Raw genomic sequence first — 20,433 nt, 5'->3', positions numbered from 1 at the left:
CTCCTAATGTGTTTTTCTTCATTAAACTCCAGCTCGCATTAGGCTTTCAGGACCCTGGTTTTGATGCAAACTATTCAAACTCTTAAACCACTGTCATGTTATTGAAATATATTCTACATACTGCTTTTCAGCTGCAAATTTTGTAAAGTTGGAAACACGGAAGATGTTCTGTAGCATTATTCTTGGGGACCATATTTGTCCACGTCAATCAACTCTGCAAAATATGTTTTTGAATCAGGGGATCTGTCTTCAGAGCAAACTAGCAAGCATACTAGGATCCAAGCATAAATAATTAAGGACAGAGCCTTAGCTGGTATGAACCAGAATACCTAAATCAAGAGTTATATAGCAAATGTTACCTGCTCAACATGAGCTTTTATATTAAAGGGGTGGTAAAGCACTGACCTTATATTAATGAGCAACAACTAGACTTTGTGTATTGTAGCTACTTCCCCACACACACACACTGTTCAGTACTTTACTAGACTTCAAAATTCACACAAGACAGGCATTCCTGATAAACCTGTGTTACCAGCAGAGTTTAGTCTTAAAACTGAAGAAAAAGGGGAATGAAAAGCATATTTCACAATATTTATTTCCTGCAGACCTTAGAATAGACTGGTATCCTTCCTAAACTTCTCTGTAAGCATTCAGGTAAAATTTGGATGAGTTAAGTATAGAGACGAGAGGTCATTTTTCAAGTACCTGAAAGAGGTTTATAGTGTTCATTTCAGAACAGAAAATGGAGTATACATAAAGGTGTGTCTTGTAACTTAAAGAGCAATGTTGAAGACTGTGTATTGGTTAAAAGCCTCCTATAGCTGGATTACCCAAAATATTGGTTGGCAAAGAGTATGAAGAAGGTGACTCCTGCAAACGCAAAGTCTGTCTTGTGTGATATTTAGAATGAAATATAATAGGTACCTTTCAGTACAAAGTGAGTGTCTGGGGTTAAATTCCTGTTGAGTTTCCATTTAGCCTTTCAACCCAAACAAGGTAAAGGAAAGGTTTAAATAGCAAAGATGCCTTTGCCTTGAGTGAGTAGTCTTAACCTGTGGTTTAAGTCTCAGTCCCCAGTTACCAGTAACTGGGAGCTTAAAATGTGTTGTTGTCTGTTCCTGTGCTTCCTGATTGCTAGCAAATAAGTGAAAGCTGCAAAGATAATTATAGTAAATCTTCACTTGGTAAACTGCAAAGGAAAAGATTAATGAGATTCATTGTCTGCAAAAGGTTTTTTTTTCCCCCTAATCTTCTTGACCTGAAGCTGGTGTCAAGGACATGAGGGAGCTGGAAGCTTTGAGGAGTTGGAGAGCGCTCGGTGCAGCTCCCGGGAGGGCATGGAAACACTTGGACTTCCAAAAGGAACCCAGCTGGTCAAGCAGGGCTGCCCAGCCTGGCCATGGTGCATCTTGGACGCACTTGGGCACTGTCTCCAAAGCACAGATCTCTATGGAAGCTGAAGGTGTGGGGGAAGCATCTCTGGTCCTTCAGCTCGGGTAGCAGCCTCTTGTCCTCCTCTGCATGCCAAGAGGTGCAGTGTCCTGGTGCATCCGTGTGGGTTAACGGGGCTCCGGAGCCGCACTCCTCCCGTGGGGCGCGCGGAGGCTCCGTCTGCTCTTTCCACCTGGTAGAAATATGCTCATGTGGGAGGCTGGGATCAGCTTGCCAGGTGACTCCTGGCAAAACTGTCGAATCCTGAAAGAGAGGAGGGGAAAAACAAGAAGTTCACAAAGCGGAGCCGCGTCGTGTAACGTAGTGACAAGGAGCCTGCTAGGTCTCATCCTGCAGCAGCGTCCCAGCAACGCTGCCAGCTGGAATACGAAGTGCCAGAGCAGAGTGCATGTTAGAACTGCCCCAAAGCATGTCTGAATTAATTACGCCTCTTAATTTTTTGGATAAAAATCAGATGCTTATTTCATTATTTATAATGCAAAATCAAAACACTACTCTTTTATTTATGATGATGCTGATTCCGCCCAGATTGAGTTGGTTTCCATGTTCCTAAAATTTCTGAAATATGTGATGTCTTTCCATGTTTTTGGAGAACCAGGAAGGAAATGGCTTTTCACTGTACTGGTACCATAGTTTAACAATTGAAAAGGAAAATCACAGTTTGTATTAATGGGGCGGGGGGAAAGACTGGTTCAAATTTTTAGCAGATTTGTGAAATAAATTGTAGTAGCTGAGCACTGTACACATCAAAGCAGTACAAATTATTAACCAATTAGTCTTGAAAACACTTCTGTGAGGCAGATAAGTTAACTGCTAAGCTAACCAAGTTACAGGAAAGTTAGATTTATCAAAATGAGTGCTAGCCCTGCAACCAAAGAAGGAGATATCATTTAAACTCTGAGATGATAAATACAAGTTGAGAAAACACGATTTGCCTGCACGCATTATCTGCAGGATTAAATTTAGTGTATAAAGGTAATATATTCTCCAAGTATTTCACCAGGAGCTTGCACACGTTATTAACTTAAAAATAGCTCATTTATTTTCATAGTTCACTTCTCTTTAGCAAATAAAATGCAGTTGAGCAAACTGCATGTAACGTAAAGCATGTCTGTAATTTCTATGTAGCATTCAACCAACATGTTTCAAAACTGAAGAGTGTGGCCCATCACTCCATCCCTTGGGCTTTTCTGTCCCCTGAACTGTCCCACGGTGGAAGCTGTGCTGCTGTGAGCATCGAGATGCTGGGATTGAGCTCATATTTTAGGGCAGACCAGAAGCAGAGGCAGATGCTCCTTTCCAAGTTGACTTAGAGCTTCACAACTTCCTCCTCTTTAATCAGGATGTTTGAATTTAATATTTTCTCCCACCAGGAGAGTGATAGTGATAATTCTTGCCTCTGCTCTAGTACAAGGTGTAGGAACAGTATCAGCGGATGCTGCAGAGCAATTGCATTTATAACTGTAAATACCATTGATTGTGGTTTCAGCATATGAGCATGAATTTATACATATGGGCTCTATTGCCTTGTGGAGCAATGTTTTAGTGCCAGCCTAATTTATAACTAAAGGTATGAAATTCAACTCTGATAAATGGGAATTCATAGCTTACAAGTGATGTTGGGTAGTAGAGCCGGAAATAAATGAATTTCTCTTTCAGGAGGGGAAAAAAAAAGTTTAATTTTGAAATAATAGAAGCCTCACTATCTTGATGATCTTTCGTTTGCCCTTTTCCAAGCACTTTGTAACAGCACGCTAGTAACCTGTAGCCCTGGGTGGGTCCCCAACCCCTGTGTTGCGGAGCTGTTGGCACTTTTTCAGCTTTTTTTTTTTTCCGTTTTATGGAAGCCACGTGGCAAATATTTACAGCCACGTGTCTTGTTCTGCCAAGGAAGAGCTGGGAGCCTCCCATGCGAGGTGGATCAGGCAAGCGCAGGGGTTTCTGCACAGCTTTATAGCCATTGCCATGGCCCTGCAGCAGCACCCTCAGGCAATGCGGGGCTGGAGGTTGCAGGGATGGATAGCTGGGCTTGCTGCTCAAGTTGGGAAAAGCTAAAATCCCCAGGAAAGGGGTGGTGCAATGATTTACAAAGCATTAGCAGTGCAATGCTATCCTGCAGCAGAGGGAGAGAGGCTGAACACTCGGGAAACCTGGCTATATCCTATAATAACAAACACAGAGCTGAAGGAGAAAGAGCAATATGGTTAGTATTTGATAATATATCTACCCTCTAGCCACTGCTGAAAGACATTCTAGCCCACACTAGATTTAAGATGGATGAGAAGTTTGCTGTCAAACAGGCAAGGCTTAAAAGAGTGGAGGAACTGAAGGTTTGATCTTTAACACCAGATGGAAAAGAGAAAGATGAAAGAAAAGTTAATCAGAGACTTTTCTTAAGCTCTACTGATTACTGGAAAGCTTTTGACATGGTCTGTAGTATGCAGAAGTGAGTGGTGAGCCTTGATATTAACCAGCTCACCTATCGAGGGGTTTTCCCCCCAGAGTTTAACAACTCTGTCGATAGCCTGCTGGTGAGTTGCTACATTTTCCATGGCAAAACCGACAGGATATTTTTTTGCTTTGTGACTCTCCTGAATATCCCTAGAAAGCGTTTCCTTTTAAAAGTCATTCTTGCCCTAGCAGTGCCAACAGTGGATTGGGAAAAACTGGGAGAAGAAGGTTGGGTTGTCTTGGCTGAGCTGCAGGACGCTCCGTTGGCAGGTGCTCTAGGTCAGTGTTTGAAGGGCGACTGCAAGGTCGGAAAGGGCTTGAGTTGTCTGACTGTGGCTTCAGCAGGCAAAGTGCACATCTGTGCAAAGATTTAGTGGTATTGGTTGTTTCTGAAGAAGCCTTTTTCTGTCATGGTTTCCTCAGGCCATGTGGCCTGAAGGCTCTTGTGATTTCATGGACTGCAAGGGAGGAGAGGGCTCAAGGGCTGAAGTACTGAGCACCCTCTGAGATGGATCAGTCCTTTCCCTGGAGTTTCCATCTATACAGAAGTTTATAAACACTGTTGTTGGTCATTTCTGGAGAAGCTGCCAGCCAAGAGAACCAGTTCATTGTGTAAGGGAGTTTCTTGGGCTCCTTCTGCACTAGAATGATCCAGAAAATGATTGGCAATGAGTGACTGTGCCCGACCAGTAGCATTTGTCACAGTCTTTCTGAGATTTAAACTGATAAGTGATCACCTCCCTGGCTTCATCTTGGCAACTTCCTGCTCAGCAGAAGATGAGAACAATATTATCCGTAGTTTGCATATGGACAACGGATGCACGGAAGACTGTGGGTTTTGTTCCAAGGTCATGTTGTCTGTGCCTTAGAGTTGAACCCCTTAAACAAGACGCTCTTCCCTCATTCTTGTATCTAATGTCTATGAATATATCTTTCCCTTATGGTTTAAGCTAGTCTCCTGGTTCCCAACTTTGAAGCAGTTTCCTGCTCTTCCACGGCATGAGTTCTTAACTCATCCATTGAAAGCATATGGGCTTTTTCTTAGCAAGCAAGTGAATCTACAAGCTTGGAAAAGCATGTGAACCAGAGTTTGAAACTCCGCCAAACAATTTGTTCTGGCTTTAATCAAGATGTCTTCTTTTAACTTCAAATATCTTTTTTTTTTTTTAATCCCATATCAAAACTTCTAGTGTGACACTATGAAATCAATAAATGCTACCAGTCATTCAATGCAGAAATACTTCAAAGCATCCTGAGTGATAGTCATTATTTTATTTTTAAAAATACTCATCAAAGTGATGCAGTTAAGATGGCAAAACAATATTAATGGCAACAAAGAAATGTCCTGGTTACAGTTTGAACTTGTAAAATCCCACAAACTCGGCTACTGTTTTTTTCAGTGTGGAGTTTCCCTTTTTCTATTCCTATATTGACACCTTTAATATTTTCTGTTTATTTGTTTGTTTTGTTTTTTGTTTTGTTCTCATCCTAACTAGCATTGCTAAGACCAAGTTACTACCTTTAATGCACGTACTCATTTGGTTCATGAAAAATGTGACGTTACATTGGACCCTTGAGGACGTGGTTACACTGGTGGGCCGGATCGTCATGCCTACGACCCCATCTCAAGAATCTGTCCCAGTTCTGCAGCACAGGTGAATTGTGTCTTAAGGTCTCATTAACTTTGGTGGCTCTGCACCTAATGCTGAGTATGTGATTATGTGCATTCCTTGAATAAGGCTCATAGAGCTTTATCTTATTCCACAAATATTTCAATGGGAGAGAGTGGAAGAGCTCATGAGTAATGCTTGAGTGTAGATAAGAGTTTTGAAATCTTGTCCATTTATTACAAAACTCACCTTCCAGTTTAATTGTGTGTTGTGACTGAGTTTATGTAGTAGAGATACTTGGACCATAAAGATGTTCGCAAGTGATTATTTTAACACCAGTTTTAGAATCGGTAAGGAGGATGGGAACCGTGTATATTTTACAACGGGTAGATCTGTTTCTTGTTAGAATCAGGTTGATGGAGTTTATTTTATAACTTAGGAGATGGGTACCTGGCAGGTAGGGCCCCCCTGCAGTTTGGGGTGAGCTCAGCTTGCCTCGCTTTGGACGTCTCCAGGACAGGCTCCTGGACTGACCAAAAACGGGTGGCGTGTTCCGCAGAAACCCCGGGTTGTGCTCCCTGTCCCCCCGCATCTTGCTGTGGCCACCAGTGGAGACCCGCGTCCCTCTGCTCGTGCGTGGATGTGCAAGCAGCCAGCGGGTCGGCTCGGGCTTATGGCTTTATGCACAGATTTACCTATTGCACAGTGGTGTCATAAGCTGCTTTGTGGGTTGTGTTTCCCCTTTTCTCTGCTGAATAATTGAGTAATTTCTGTTCTGTGGGAAATTCCAGCAGCATGAGGGAAAACCAAATTGGATTTAGAAATATGAAAACCAGTATCTGAGATCCCTAATGGTGCAGAGGTGGTTCCTAGCACCATTTCACACGCTCTGGTTACTGCTGGTCACTGCAGGACAGATCTTCTTCGCAGGGCCCTTTCCTGAGCCTGCGGATGCGGTTGTGATGCCTGGAAGCCATCCTGGGGAAGCGGAGCCTTCTCTCGGATGCCTCCAGAGCTGCGTTTGTAGGAACCACCACACCCTGCTGAGAGGAATTCCTGATGCTTCCCAGCTACCTTGAAATCATGCTTAGCTCAAACCAGATCAAAACAAATGCACACACAAATATTTATTTATAACACCCCAAAGAGGTGGCACCATTGTAAATACTTATGAAAGACTTGGATGGAAAAAAATAAATAAAAAGAAATGAAAGGAAACCACACAGTTAATCTGCTTACATTGGTGTTAAATCCAAGCGGTCTCTTCTCTACCTGTACTGACCAGATCTGCCCTAGGTCTCTGTTGACCTCCCTGGCCAAGGAGTCTCTTGTCCCGCTGCCATCACATCCGCAGCAGCTTTTGGCCTGTCTTGGCCCTGTCTTGATGCAGCCCATGGGCTTGCAGCGAGGTCTGGACACTTTTCTCCTTTGTATTTATCAACTGCCTCATTTTTCTGGAGATTCAAGCTCGCTGGGAGGCCAGGTGAGAGCTCCTGGTACAGCAGCTCTGATTCAGTAAGGGATGGAGTTTCCCTTGCGTGGTGATTCAGCATGTGTGAAATGCTGTTATGCAACAGATCTCATGATGTGCATCAGTCTACACAGACAAACACCTATAAAGGGTCCTGGGTAGGTGGTGAGTCTCAGCTGTCATAGGATGCTCTGGCATAATAACACTTGAGGATAACCAGCCCCCAAAACCTTTGAAGGAGGCTACAGCAAACACTGTGGCATGCAAAACGGGGGAATGGCTTGAAAAGTGCTCAGCTGCGCAGCGTGATCACAGGCTGGAGATCGGCCGCACCTACTGTGTGGACACGCTGGAGCCCTAGCCCAAGGGAAGCGGCTTTTTTCCTTTTTCCAAAATGAAATTTAATCAGATGACTCATTCTTACAGAAAAATACTCAAGTGTTTTTTTTTTTTTTCTTCTTCCTCTCAACTAGTTCAGACTGACTTTAAACTATTTGTCAGTTGCAGGAAGTTACTTGGGCAAATTTCCCATTTACCCTTCGCAACTAACGTACATTTTGCAGGGGGCTAAAGACCCGTTACCAACTGCACTGCCGTGCTCCAGCGAGGGCTCCGCGCTCACGGGCTCCCTCGAAACCCCTTGGCTTGTGGGCCTGCCCAGGTGGCAGCTCTTATTCTTTCTCTTAAAGTAGTTATCCCCGGATCATCCTCTGGCCACCCCTATTCCTTCTGTACCAGGAAAGAACCCACGCGAGTGTGGCAGTAAGTGCAGTGCTCACTGTCTTCCTGCCCTTCACATTAGTAGCTGGTTTTAGGGAGCAAGCCTTTGTTTGGAAGCAATTCAAGCCCTTTGCCCTTTGCAGAGCTCCCGGGTGCTCACCGCAGGTTTTCATGGCTAAAACTGCTCAGGGTCAAAGTTTTGACGCTGCTGGGAGAGTTGTACCGCTCTCACCCCTGCCATGTAGAAAGACACAGGGGCCTCCTCAAGGCAGGACGCTCCTCTCTCATGGATGAAAATCATTGCAATTAATAATGTTCCGTGTGTCCCATCCACCCTCTGAAACCTGGTTATAAATCATCCCTATAAAAGTTTATTGTATCACAACAGATCTGTCTTTCCAAAAGTACTAATGACCGGCAATGTCCACTTCAAATCTTTCATGATATCAATCCTCGAGAGCACTGTGACACTGCCAGTTTTGGGGGTGTTATTAAGCCTTTCTGAGAAGGAGTTGGTGGTGGAGATCCATGTGCAGGGACAGATCCGTGTGCTAACGGGACACGGCAGGAGCCCCGCGCACGTCCTGGCCCTGCGCGCGCCACGCGCGGCCTCCTTCCCAGCACGGCCACAAGGAGGGGGTGCCCAAGAGCATCCTGGTGACGGGGCCTAGGGGTATAAGCAGATAAAGTCCAGCAAGAGGGTTTCTTGGAGGGAAGAATCGAGTTTGCAATTCCTCCCCCTTTTCCTCCCCTCTGCTATTTCAAAGGCAGAAGTGCCAAACTCCTCCCTCCACAGGTGGAGTCAGCAAATTGGCAGGAACAGTAGAGACTTACTTTTATGAAAAGGAGGAAAAAAGGGTTTTTTCTTTCTTTCTTTTTTAATGTAACTCTGAGCACCATTACCCCTCACCTCTGAACCAAGAAAGACTTTACGTGGTGTCATAATTTAGCAAATTACTTCCTCAAAGGAAGGTCAAACATTTTACCATTCGATCAATAGGAAGCGACTTACAAATCATGTGTATTGATCATTGTAATCATTTAGAGGAATGTAGGGCAGACACTAAAATCACATGCACTTAGTCTTAATTGCCCACATTAAAGCAATTATGCCCCAAAACTGTCATTGTCTAATGCTGCGCACACTACCCAGTGTGGTAACTTTTAGCCATACATATTTTATCATAAATCAGCCTCTTAGGCCTGTTGCACTAAAGACCTATGATATTGCTGTAATTATGCAAATATAACTATGTCTTTTTTCATCAGCATGTAAGATCATGTTGCTTTTGGGAGCCAACAGGAGGAAAATAAGCCACTGTATTAATGCCGCTGGTATTTAATGCATGTATTTTACAGCTGGGTTATGTGCTCATGACACAAGTACTCAAAGTGACCTGAAATTGCTAATGAACAGAGAGCTTTTGTAAAAGCAGTCACAGGTCAAGGACTCGCAGATAAAACTTGTTGAGCAGTGTGCTGATGGTAAGTCTGTGTCAGGAGAGTGCTATTTATTCGAGCATGTTTATAAACATTGCTTCCCAGAAGATCATTTCATCTAAAAGTGTCTCGGACAAACACCAATTTAGTAGAGCTAAAGTAAATGTTTTCTGATCTTCTAAGCGTAAGGTGGGTGCCTATTTCCATGTGTCAAGAAAGGCAGCGCAGAGTCTCAGCAAGGATTTGTTTTGATTTATTCCCACAGCCTCCAGTCCAAAGAGATTGGTCAGGGATTTTTGCACCATTACATACACAACTTCTAAACAGATCTGGGGAGAAAGAGAGAGAAAAAAAAAAGATTCTTGATATGTTAAGTACATTTTGCAAATGAGAGTGGTTGAAATTACAGTATTACCCCAAGTGGGTTCGGTAGAGGCAGAGGATATGAAATGATTGGGCTCAGGCCAGGCGCATCAGACCCGAGCGGGTCGCAGGGTTCCGTCGGACGGGGCCGGCTCAGGGGACCGTTGCTGGATCTCCACACGCGGCCGGAGGTGCCCGGTGCCATCGCTCACGATGCCAGCCGTTCCTCTGCCCGTTCCTCCTTTCAAGCAGCAATAAAGTTGTTTGCCTGGGTCTTTTATGAAAGTTAAAATTGGTTTGTCATTTTCTTCTCGCTCCTCACACCTTATCTAGTTTCCACATTCTTCCCACTTCAGTAGTCAAAGTGATTGAAAGCCGAAAACTGAGCAGCTCTGTCCCTGCAGCAACTTTCCTCGCATTTCTCATTTACCGCGTTATCAAACGGGCTCTTTGTCTCCGCCGTCCCCTGATGTTGCCTCTGTTACATGGAGATATTCTTCAGGTCATAGGGGTTAAAAGGGGGCTAAAAAGGAGATCATATTGGACTTGCTTTACACAGACATGTAGCATTAGACCCAACGCCCAATAGAGGAAAGATATACTACTCCTATTTGATGAGCAGCAGGCCAATAAATTCATTAATCATCATTTTATGCCTCATCAAACACTTCCCAAGTTCCTCCATGGGAGTTATACAAATTAGCCACTGAAAAGGCAGTAATTTTAGTTTAGCTAGGTAAGTGCTTTTTGATTGCCTTCCTGAACAATGCTTCCCTTGACAAGCTAATAAATCAGCCCTTTCTGAATCAGAAGTGCAGCAAGTGCGAACAATAACTGCACATAGTTTCTGCGCTGATTTCAGCTGCAAGGCCTAAGAGGATGATCTGGGATCAAAGTCGCTCACTTTATTGCGAGGTGAGAGCTGCTTGAGGAAGAAGAGCCACGAAAAAAATGAGGGAAGGGGGGATTTTTTAAAATCAATTAATGAGTAGGGGTTGAGAAAAGTCTTGAAACAAAAGCGAGGCTGAGGTGGGGGCTTGGTGGGGCTCCCACATTAGGGACCGCTGAATTTTGTCTCTGGCCGTGCACGTTTTGGGCACATTTTGGTGGCTTTGGCGCGGAGCTGGATGCGCCGGCAGCCTCATGGGGGGACTTTCGGGGCTGCCTTATCATTTCCCCGAATTGCTGCCTTTTGACGGCATCATTAAAAAAAAAAAAAAAAAAAAAGACCGTAAATCATGTCACTAATCAGCTGTCACCAGCCACGTCGCACACGCTGGCGCTCCGCCGGAGGATTTGTTTGGGGAGGCCTTCAGCGACCCAAACGGTGTTTGTATCAATAACCGCCGTTCGTGCCTCGCGCAGGCGGCTCTGAAAGCCCCGCAGAAACGCGGGGAGGCCGCGCAGGGAAGGGGCCCCGCGGCCGCGGAGGGTGCCCGCGCTCCCACGCGGGACCGAGGTATTTTAAGTGCGGAGGCTCTTGCCCCCTGCGTTAACTTTCCCCCGCGCATCGCCGCGTGCCTCTGAAAATAACTCGGCGAACGGGGGGCCGTTTATCTCCTTTATCTCGGGACCTGATCCAATTAAATAAGTGCGAATTTACATCTGCATCCATCAGGCCGGAGCGCGGAGCGCGCTGCGCGGCGCCCTCCGCACAGAGAAGTCGATTTCGCTGAGAAACAAAATAAATTAATTAATAGCAATAATAATAATAAAAGAGGTGTCAGGGCGAAATACGCCCCGTTTCGGCCGCGGGGCCGCTCCGCGCAGCGTGGGGGGCTCCTGCGGCGCAGCCCGGGCCGCGCTCCCCGCACGCTGCTCCGTAACCCAGGGGCGCGCAGGATACGCGTTGTCCGGAGCTTTGGGGGCGAGAGGGGGTCCTGACTCCGTCTTGACGGGGATGGGAGCGGAGGGAGGGAAGCGCAGGCCGCGGAGCGGCCGTCGGGGGGCGGACGGGGCTGGGGCAGGCGGCGCTTCGGGGCTCCGCGGCCGCGCATCGGGGCGCAGGGCCGGGTGCGCGGGCGCGCATTTGTGCCGCCTGCGGCCGCGGAGGAACGAGACGCAGACTTGGCCTTTCTCTGTCAGAGCCGGGTAAAAAGAAACAGCTGGCCTGAATTTTTAGCACCCATAATTAATTAAGAGCTTCATTCCTGGGATTTGATGATTCAATAAAGCAAGACCCTTATTCCCCCATGTGATTCCAGTGAATATCTACTCCACTCCAAGCCTTTCGGGTCCCAAGATAGGGCAGATTAACACCCTTTTTCTATGGGAGAGAGAGAGAGAAAAAAAATGCCTCAAGATTGCATCTGAGGCGCACACAAAAGGTAAATTCAAAACTGCCACTTGTTCTCTGCAAAGGCTCCTTCTCCGCCGCTATTGATGTATTTGTGCCAGGTTTTAAAGAAACCAGAGGGGGGATGAGGAATTAACATATTGCTCATTTGGAAAAACAGCCGGTTCTGTTTTGGGTAACACTTGTTCCCTTGCCAGCCACAGATGTCCTTACTAATAATCTAAGCAGGTCACATAAAGCGGGGAGCGGGGGGGGAGGGTTCCGCCGCCCTTTCCGCGTCGCGGAGCGGGGGGACCGGCCGCCCCCAGACCCGGCTCTGGCTCTGCTCTTGCGACGGGGCCGGCCCGGCCCGGCTCGGCTCGGCTCGCGCTGCGCTCCCGCAGAGACCTGCGCGTTCTCCTTCCGCCCCGGCCCCGATTGCGAGGGGGTGGCGCGGTTTTTTTTTTCCCCTATTATTTATTTTTTGTTGTTGCTTTTTAACTTAATTTCCGCCCCTTCCGACCTTGATAGACGGAAGGGATTGAGATTAAATTACTTTATCGCATCTGAAAAACGCTTTTCTTTTCTTACCCTGTCTCTAAACTTGAGTGTGCCCCCACCCCGCCCTGCACACCCCACTCTCGTAGCTCCCGGGTACTTTCCAGTCGCGACACGCGACATAGCCCCTCGCACCGAGCCCCTCAAGCCAATTCCCCGTGCGCCCCCGCGGAGCGCAGCGCGCGGGACCGGGCAGGGCGGCCGGGGCAAGGGTTGTGGGGGTGCAATGCGAGCGCGGCCCGGGCTGAAGGGGCTCCGAACCGGGGTCCGGTTCGTCTCTAGGGGAGAGGGGCGGCAGCGGGACGTGCGTGGGAGCCCGGGGCGCCGCTTCGCGCCGCGGAGGCTGCGCGGGCGGACGCGGAGCGGCAGCTCCGACGGCAGCTCAGCCCGGCCCGGCGCTTGCGGCCTCGCTCCCCTCGACGGCTTCTCCTTGGGCGAGCCGGGCCCGTCGGTTGCCGCGTCCCTCCCGCGGTCGCGGAGGCACCTGCCGCCCCGGCCCCGCGGGGCTCAGCGCGGCACTTAGACCGGCTCAACTGGCACCGGTCGCTATTCGTATTTTAAGACGATCCTCGATTTTTTCTTAAAAAAAAAATTTTTTTTCCAGGAATGTGCAAGAGGCAATAAAGAGACGGCGCTGTCCCCTTCTCCCGCCATTATAAGAAAGCAGGAAAATCGCACTTATTTTAAAGACGGGCTGACTAGCGCAGCTCCCGCGGCAGAGGGAACGGGCGAAGAATAAAATCGGTGTATGAAACCGATGGGGCTATAATAATAGTTAAGGTTTAAAATAGGCGACGGGCTGCAACCCAAAGGAAATGGGCTAATTCCCTTAGGAATTTATACATCAAACGAAAACGGTACCGAGATCGCTGATAAACCTATTCAAAATAGCCCTTATTATAGGGAACGGGGCTTTTGAACGAGGGAAGAGCCTAAGCTGCTTTGCAAAGTGGCTTTTTTCCCCCCTTAGAGATAGGAAGATCAGCTGGGGAAAAGGTAGCGCGACAGAAAGAAAAAAAAAAGGAAAAATCGGTGGCTAGATGAATAATTAAGACCTATTTATTTCGACATAGGCATTTAGCGGCGGGACCTGCTGTCTCTGTAAGGAAGCGGGGGGATTCTCCCCAAGGGAAGGGGGGCTCGGGAGTTTTACCCGAATTCGGGCAAAGGCAAAAAAAAAGCCGCCGCGGCCGGAGGTGCCCTCGGGGAGCGGAGGCTTCCGCGAGCGCGCAACGACTCGCGGCGAAACGAAAGTTTCTGCTGCTTCGCACGAGGCAGGTGAGCGCAGCAAAGCCGAATTCCCCGCGGAAAATCCGCCTTCCTACAGGTCCCCCCCACGGGCCGCAAAGAAAAGATTCGACGGAGGAATCCGAGCGTTTTTTAAAAAGTCATTTATAATTTATAAAGTGACAAAATAACATACTATTATCCCAGGAATATTTGATTTCTTTACACATTCAGCTTGAAACAATTTCGATTTTTTTTTAAACCAAGTTATCTACACGGCTTCTATAACCAAGTGAGCATCGACTGCATCTGTAAAGTGTAAAGCGCGAACTACTATTTTAAAACCCCGTAAAATGTAAATACGCAGGAATAAACCCCTTACAGCTAATAAATGGCTCCGGCAAAGTTGAAGAGATTACAAAATAATTATCGGGCTTGTAAAAATAATAATAACAATTAAAATAATATATAAAAATGGAATCAAGCAGGACGGAGAAGCAGCAGCTCAGCGCTACCAGCTCTGCGGCGCGGGCCGGGCCGGGCGGGTATCGCGCAGTTTGCGCGGGTGGTGGTGAAGGCTCCGCGTCGCTGTGAGCCACCCCCCTCCTGCGCGCAGCGGGGTCCCCGCGCCCCTGCGCGCTTCGCTGCGCGCCCAAAGCCGAGCCGAGTGTGACACCTACCTGCGGGCGCAGGGAAGCACCGCGGGCGCGCAGCGCTGCGCAGGGGGCGGCTCGCCCCCCTCCCCAGCCCCGCTCCCCTGCCACAGCGCGGCGGCCCCGCGGAACCGGCACCAAGGGCTAAATCTGGCAGAAAATCGAACTCATTAGCGGAGTTCAGCAGCTGATTGCCGGGCATAAAACGCGACACTGATTGGGAGTAATTAGGTTAAAAGACGGGGGCCGCGCTCGAGCGCGGTGTTTCCAACAAGTGCTTTTGTGCCTGGCCTCGTTTCAGCGCGCACCTCCGCGGGGGCCGCTCCCGCGCACCCCCCCGCGCTGCGGGACCCCCCGGGAGCCGCGCGGAGACCCGCGCGCGAGGCCCGCATCGGCCCGCGCCGCAAAGCAGGCGCGGGGCCTCCCTTTAAAAACCTCTTTAAATTAAATATCTGCGTTTTACAAAGGCGACTGCGGGATTTTTTTTTTCTTTCTTATCGCTTTTTTTTTGTATCTGATAAGTATAACCCTTTTTTTCATTAAACTTTAGGTCACATCCAAGGGGAAAAAAAACAATAGCCGTAAAAATTAAATTAAACTTGTATATATATATTTTTAAAACTATGAAACAATTCGGGAAAAAAAAAGACACGGAAATGTATATATTTATATTACGAAAACAACATTAATGCCTGTACAGGTGTCTTGATTTCATAATTTACTTCAAAGATACTGTATTATCAATTTAAATACAAAAAAGCTACATTAAATATACAGAATTAAAGATTTAATACAAATCTTTCTTCTCGCTGTGTGTGAGGGGGACAGAGCGCGCGTCACTCGCTTGCTTTTCACTCGTTTTAAGACATTTCTGAGCGGTTTCCACCCGGCCATTTCCCATAGACTAGAAAGTTTTGAGCACGGTGCTGGGGGCAGCGGCAGAGGGAGGCGGGGGGGATAAAGAGGTGCGGGGAGATGGTCTTTTTTTTTTCCTGTTCCTTTCGTTTTGTTTTCGGTAGTGGAAAAATAACTGCCAAAGCGATTTATTATTTCTTTCAATAAATTAAAAAAAAATAAAAAGGAGAAGGAGAGAGCCCCGAGGGCGCGTCCCGCGGGGCGCGGAGGAGAAGCCGGTATTAAATGCTGGACATACCTTTCTTGGGCTCGTAGGGCGAGTCCTTGCCCAGGTCCGCCTGGGCCGGGCCGCGGAGCAGCTTGGCCTCCTTGGCCCCGCCGTCGGCTCTGCCGAGCACAGTCTGGTTTAATCCATTGAAGGGGCCGCCGGGGCCGCCGGCGGGGCCGTGCAGGGCCCCGAAGGAGCCGTAGTTCGTGTAGCCGGGGTAGAAGGGCGCCGTGTAGTAGAGCGGCCGCGGCAGCACCGCGCCGTTGGGGAAGGGGCACTGCGCGGGCGGCGAGCGCGGCCGCGCGGGGGGCGAGCGCGACGGGGCCCCCGCGCCGAGCGCCGCGGGGCCGGCGGTGGCCGCCTCGACGCCGCCGCCCTCCTTGCACTTGTCCGCGGACGTGGCGATCTCGGCCAGCGACCAGAGCTTGGGCTTGGCCAGCGCCGCGGGCTGCGCAGCGGCCGCGTCGGCGGCGCCCGCGGGCGGCCCGTAGTGCGGAGGCTCCTCGGCGGGCGGCTGCAGCCCGCGGGCCGCCGCGCAGGGCCCGATCGGCGCCTTGGCCCGCCCGTCGAGCCGCTCCTCGTCGGGCGCCTCCTTGCAATCCGAGTCGCTCAGGCCGCCCTCGGCCTCCGCGGGGCTCGGCGTGTCCCGCAGGCGCTCGCAGGGCGCTGCCGTCTTGGGCTCCGCCGCTCCTGCAGGGGGAGAAAGGGGAGCGACGTCGGGGGGCGGCCGCGGGACGAGCGCGGCCCCTCGTCCCGCTGTGGCCCCGAGGGCACGGGCGCTGCCCCTACCTGCGTCCGGAGCGCCCGGCTCGCCCTTCTCCTCCAGCTTGGGCGGCTCGTCCTCGTCGTTCTTCTCCAGGTCGATGTTCTCCTCTTCCTCCTCGTCCTCGCTGCGGTTGCGGGGCGTCCACGTCATCTTGTTCTCCTTCTTGAGGCGGCGGCGCGCGTTGGCGAACCAGGTGGAGACCTGGGTGAGGGTCATCTTGGTGATGATGGCCAGCATGATCTTCTCGCCCTTGGTGGGGTACGGGTTCTTGCGGTGCTCGTTGAGCCAGGCCTTGAGCGTGGCCGTGGCGTCGCGCGTGGCGTTCTTGCGGTACGCGGGGTCGCCGTACGGGTAGGAGCCGAGCGGCGCCGCGTACGGGTGGTAGCCCAGCGACCCGGCCATGGCCGGCGTGTGGTCGTAGGGAGAACCCTGCGGAGAGAGCCGGGCGACCTGAGCGGCTGCGCGGCGACCGCGGCCCCGCGCCCGCCCAGAGGCCGCGGTGAGGGGCAGCGACACGGACAGGGAGCGCCGGACCCCCCCGCTCCTTCCTCCCGAGGATCCCCAAGTGTGTGTGTGTTGGGGGGGAAATCGCAACCTGCCGGGCCCAGGCGTCCGGGCCGTGCCACACCGCAGGCCGGGGGGAAGAAAAGAAAAGAAAAGAAAAGAAAAGAAAAGAAAAGAAAAGAAAAGAAAAGAAAAGAAAAGAAAAGAAAAGAAAAGAAAAGAAAAGAAAAGAAAAGAAAAGAAAAGAAAAGAAAAGAAAAGAAAAATAGACGCCCGGCGAGGTGCGGGAGGCGCTGCCGCCGCCGCGCGAAGAGGCTGCGGCTCTGGGGGCTGCGGGCGGCCCCGCGGCGGCTCCCGCGCGGCGGCGGGGCCGAGTCCTGGTCCGGGTCCCGGTGCGGAGCCCGCGGGGTCCCCGAGCCCGATGGCGGCCGCGCCAGGGAAAGTTACGGGCTCGTGGGGGTTTCTGCCGCCGCCCGCCGCTGCCGGGCGCATTCCCTTTCAACCCGGAGCGGTCAGATTGCGGCAGAATTAGGCAATAATAATTCTTTTAAAAAAATAAAATCGTTCTTTTTCCGTTCTTTTCTTTTTTTCTTTTTCTTTTTTTTTTGGTTATTTCCCCCCCTTTTCCCCGCGGCGCCCGTGCCCGCGCTGCCCGTGGGCGCTGCCCGCGCCGTGCTGGGCGCTGCGCGGCCCGGGGCAGCCCCGCGGGGCCCGGACCGGGGCCTGCGGCGCCTCTTACCACGTAGGAGGTGAAGGCGGCGGCGGCGGCGGCGGCCGGATCGGTGCCGTACTGGAGGTGGGAGTTGTAACCCGGGGACGGGGCGCTGAAGGCGGTAGATCCGGCATAGGGGGAAAAAGCGGAGCCCGAGGAAGATCTGCCAAGTTCATCGGTGCGCGGCCCGGAGATCACGCTCGTGCTGTACGCCGGGCACGAGTAGAGAGCCAAGGAGGCCGACGGCTGGTACAAGTAGCCCTGAGGATACGACATGGCCAGGCGCGCACATAGACGCGGGGCCGGGAGCGCGCCGGCCGCGCGGGCAGCACCTTGCTCGGCTCCGCGACCGCTGCCGCCTCGCGCCGCTCCCGCTTTCCTGCCTCGCCTTCCCTCGCTCGCGCTCTCCCCCTTGCACGGGGGGGGGACACTGGGGGGGCGGCTCCCCCTTCCCCGCGTTCCGCGCGGTCCTGCCAAGATGCTAAGTTGGAAAATCGCAGCTCGCGACGCCTTGTGCTGCGCGGCGCGACGAGGCTCCTCCTCCGCGGGGTGTTGTCAGCGCGGGGGCCGGCGGCGCCCGGCCCCGCGCACGGGCCAGCCCCTGCGCGCGCCCTGCGCGCTTCTCCGCTCCCCCTGCAGCGCTGCGCGCCCTTGCGCGTCCCCCGCCATCCCCCCGCGCCGCACCGCGAGCCGCTCCGCGGCCTTCCCCGTGTGATCAGATATCTCCGCCACCCGCGTCCCCCGCCGCCGCAGCCGCCGGGCCCGGTGCGCTGCCGTGCGGCCCAGCGGGCTCTCCACAGAGCTGGCTGCTTTTTTCTCTCTCTCTTTTTTTTTCTTTTTATTTTTTCTCCGCCTTTTAAACTGAAACACGAGGACTTGCGGCGCGTGGGGAAGAGTGCGGGGCGGGCCGGACCTGTTGCGGGTTCCGCCGGCATATCCCGAGCGGGATCTGGGTCTGGGATTGGGATTCGTTCCCGTCCCATCCTGCCGGCGCCGCCGTCGCGTTTGGCCTTTCCCGGTGCCGTGAGGCGAGATGTTGGGGAGAAATCGCGCAGAAACGGGGCTTTAGCGACGGAGCTAAATAATAACCCAGGTACCCCCGCCCCCGCCCCGGCTCCGCACTCCTAAGAGGGTAGAGGCGAAAGCCGATTAAAACCATATGAGCGCGGGCAAATCCCGCCGCTCCGCGATGTAATCGCCTCTGATCCCCCCGGATCTGTTTCCCACCAGGAACAGGAACCGCCCGGGATACCCCCTCCCCCGCCGCGGGGATGGGACGGGGACCGCGGCGTGCGGCAGCTCCAAGGTGCGCGGCGGCTTCTCACGTCCTTCTTAAAATTGTTATTATCTTTTTTTCTTTCTTTTTTGATTACTATTTTTTTTTTTACCATGGGCATGCGGGTGGGTGCCGACTGCAGCCCAGCGGCTCTTCCCAGGCCGAGAGGCAGTAAAATAACCGGGAAAAAATGGCAAAAACGCCGTGCCCCCCCGGCCCGAGGGGAGAGGGTCTCATCCCGCCTCACGGCGCCTCACGCCCCCCGGGGGCGGTGCTGCGGGGGGGGGGCGCCGTACTACACTACCCAGCAGCCCCCCGGGGCTGGCCCCGCCCCTGCTTGCGCGCTGTTGGCTGCGCCCTCGGCATTGGCGGGCGCGGCTCTCATCCCATTGGCCGCCGGTCCTGTCCGTCAGCGCGGGGGTGTGTAAAGAGGGGGGCGGGGGCGCGCGGCTCGGCTGCTGCGCGGTCGGGAGCGGGGCGGGCGGCGGCGCTGCGGGCCGGGGCGACGGCGGCGGCGCGGGTGGGCGAACGGACGAACTAACGAGCTGGGCCTCGCCGTCCTGGGGTGAGGAGAGACCGCGGGGCGGCCGCCTGTGCGCGCTGCCCCCGCCGCGCGGGCGCCCCTTGGCGGTTGGGCGGCCGCCCGGTCTGACCGTTAGGGCGGTGCCGCCCGTCGAGGGGCGCCCCCCGCCCCCCCGAACCGTCCCGTGGTGGCGCCGCGCGCGCTCCTCGCGGCCCCGTCCTCGCGGTTTATCTACGCGCCTCTGAGCCCCGCGCAGGGGAAGCGGCGCCTCCTCCCTCATCGCTTGTCCGTGATTTTTTTTTTTCACTTTTAATTTTCTCGCGAGTTGGAGCGGCGGGGGCGCTCCGCGCGCTCCTTGCGCGCCGGCTCCACACAGGTGTGCCCTTCGCTCAGTTTTGAGCCGGCTCCGGCGCCCCGCGAGGCGCCCGCGCTGCTCCTCCACGGCCCCTCGCCCCAACTGCCGCTAACGGCTCCTCTCGCCCGTTTCTTTGCAGGGAGAAGCGGCGCTTCCACGCTGGGGCCCGGCAGATCCTCGGCGTGGGGCGAGACGGCCCCGCCGCGAGGTAAGTGCCCGTGTCCCCGCGGCGCTGTCCTGCCCTCGGCAGCCGCAGGAAGGACTGGGATCATTCCCCGAGATATTGAAGTTTATAGTTCTGCTGCCGTGGCTGTCACCTCCGCTCTGCATCAAATTTGAGGCTCATTTCTTGAGGATGTCTCTATTTTCTGCTTTATTTGCACGTTGATGGCTCCGCTGAGTGAGGCGCAGCGACTCTTCCTGCTGATGGGAGCACGTTAAAATGTGAAAATAATCTCAGATTAATCTGCTTTGCGGGACTTGTCCATCTCCCCCTTGAATCAAAGGGGAGTAAGTTCGTTTTAAGGCACTCGTTTCCTTGCTTATATAGTTCTGACTTTTTTTTTTAAATTAACAAATATGAGTATTTGCAGATACATTTGCTGCTTCTCCTTGTATTTACTGAAGGTATGACCGTTTGGAGGAATGGATATGTTGTTATCTGCGTTTTAGATGCCAATGAGATGATGTAACTGCAGAGTGACCTTAAAATCGTATGCTTTGTATGTTTTCATCATTATTTCTTATAAGCTAAACTGTTAATGCAATAGAAGAAACATTTGATGCTCAGATCTGCCTTCATGATGGATAGGATTTACAGGCTAGCTCTGCACTATTCAAATTAAGGCTTGCAGATTTAAATTCAGCTGTATAAATAATTAAAAATATATTTTTATAGCCTTCATTCTGAAGGGCAGATCCCACAAAGCTTATTTTAAAATGGTCCTTGCTAGC

General features: G+C 51.9%; 1 protein-coding gene across 2 annotated transcripts; it reads right to left on the bottom strand.

The window, feature by feature from the left end:
* Window positions 1-15,247: 15,247 nt before the first annotated feature.
* On the bottom strand, window positions 15,248-17,654 carry IRX5 (iroquois homeobox 5). Of its 2 annotated transcripts, none has more exons than XM_088530818.1 (3): window positions 17,353-17,654; window positions 16,133-16,538; window positions 15,248-16,033 (listed from the first exon to the last, which is right to left on the bottom strand). In XM_088530818.1, the coding sequence occupies exons 1-3, from the start codon at window positions 17,599-17,601 to the stop codon at window positions 15,357-15,359; spliced, it is 1,332 nt and encodes a 443-aa protein (XP_088386944.1). In that variant the 5' UTR covers window positions 17,602-17,654; the 3' UTR covers window positions 15,248-15,356. The 2 variants fall into 2 exon arrangements, with proteins under 2 accessions (XP_088386944.1, XP_088386945.1); XM_088530819.1 differs by having other exon boundaries at window positions 15,248-16,030.
* Window positions 17,655-20,433: the final 2,779 nt, after the last annotated feature.

This window comes from Tinamus guttatus, unplaced genomic scaffold (genome assembly GCF_059628265.1).
Source record: "Tinamus guttatus ecotype Peru unplaced genomic scaffold, ASM5962826v1 Tinamus_guttatus_pri_ptg000389l, whole genome shotgun sequence".
NCBI lineage: Eukaryota > Metazoa > Chordata > Aves > Tinamiformes > Tinamidae > Tinamus > Tinamus guttatus.
This window is presented reverse-complemented; position numbering and strand designations above follow the sequence as displayed.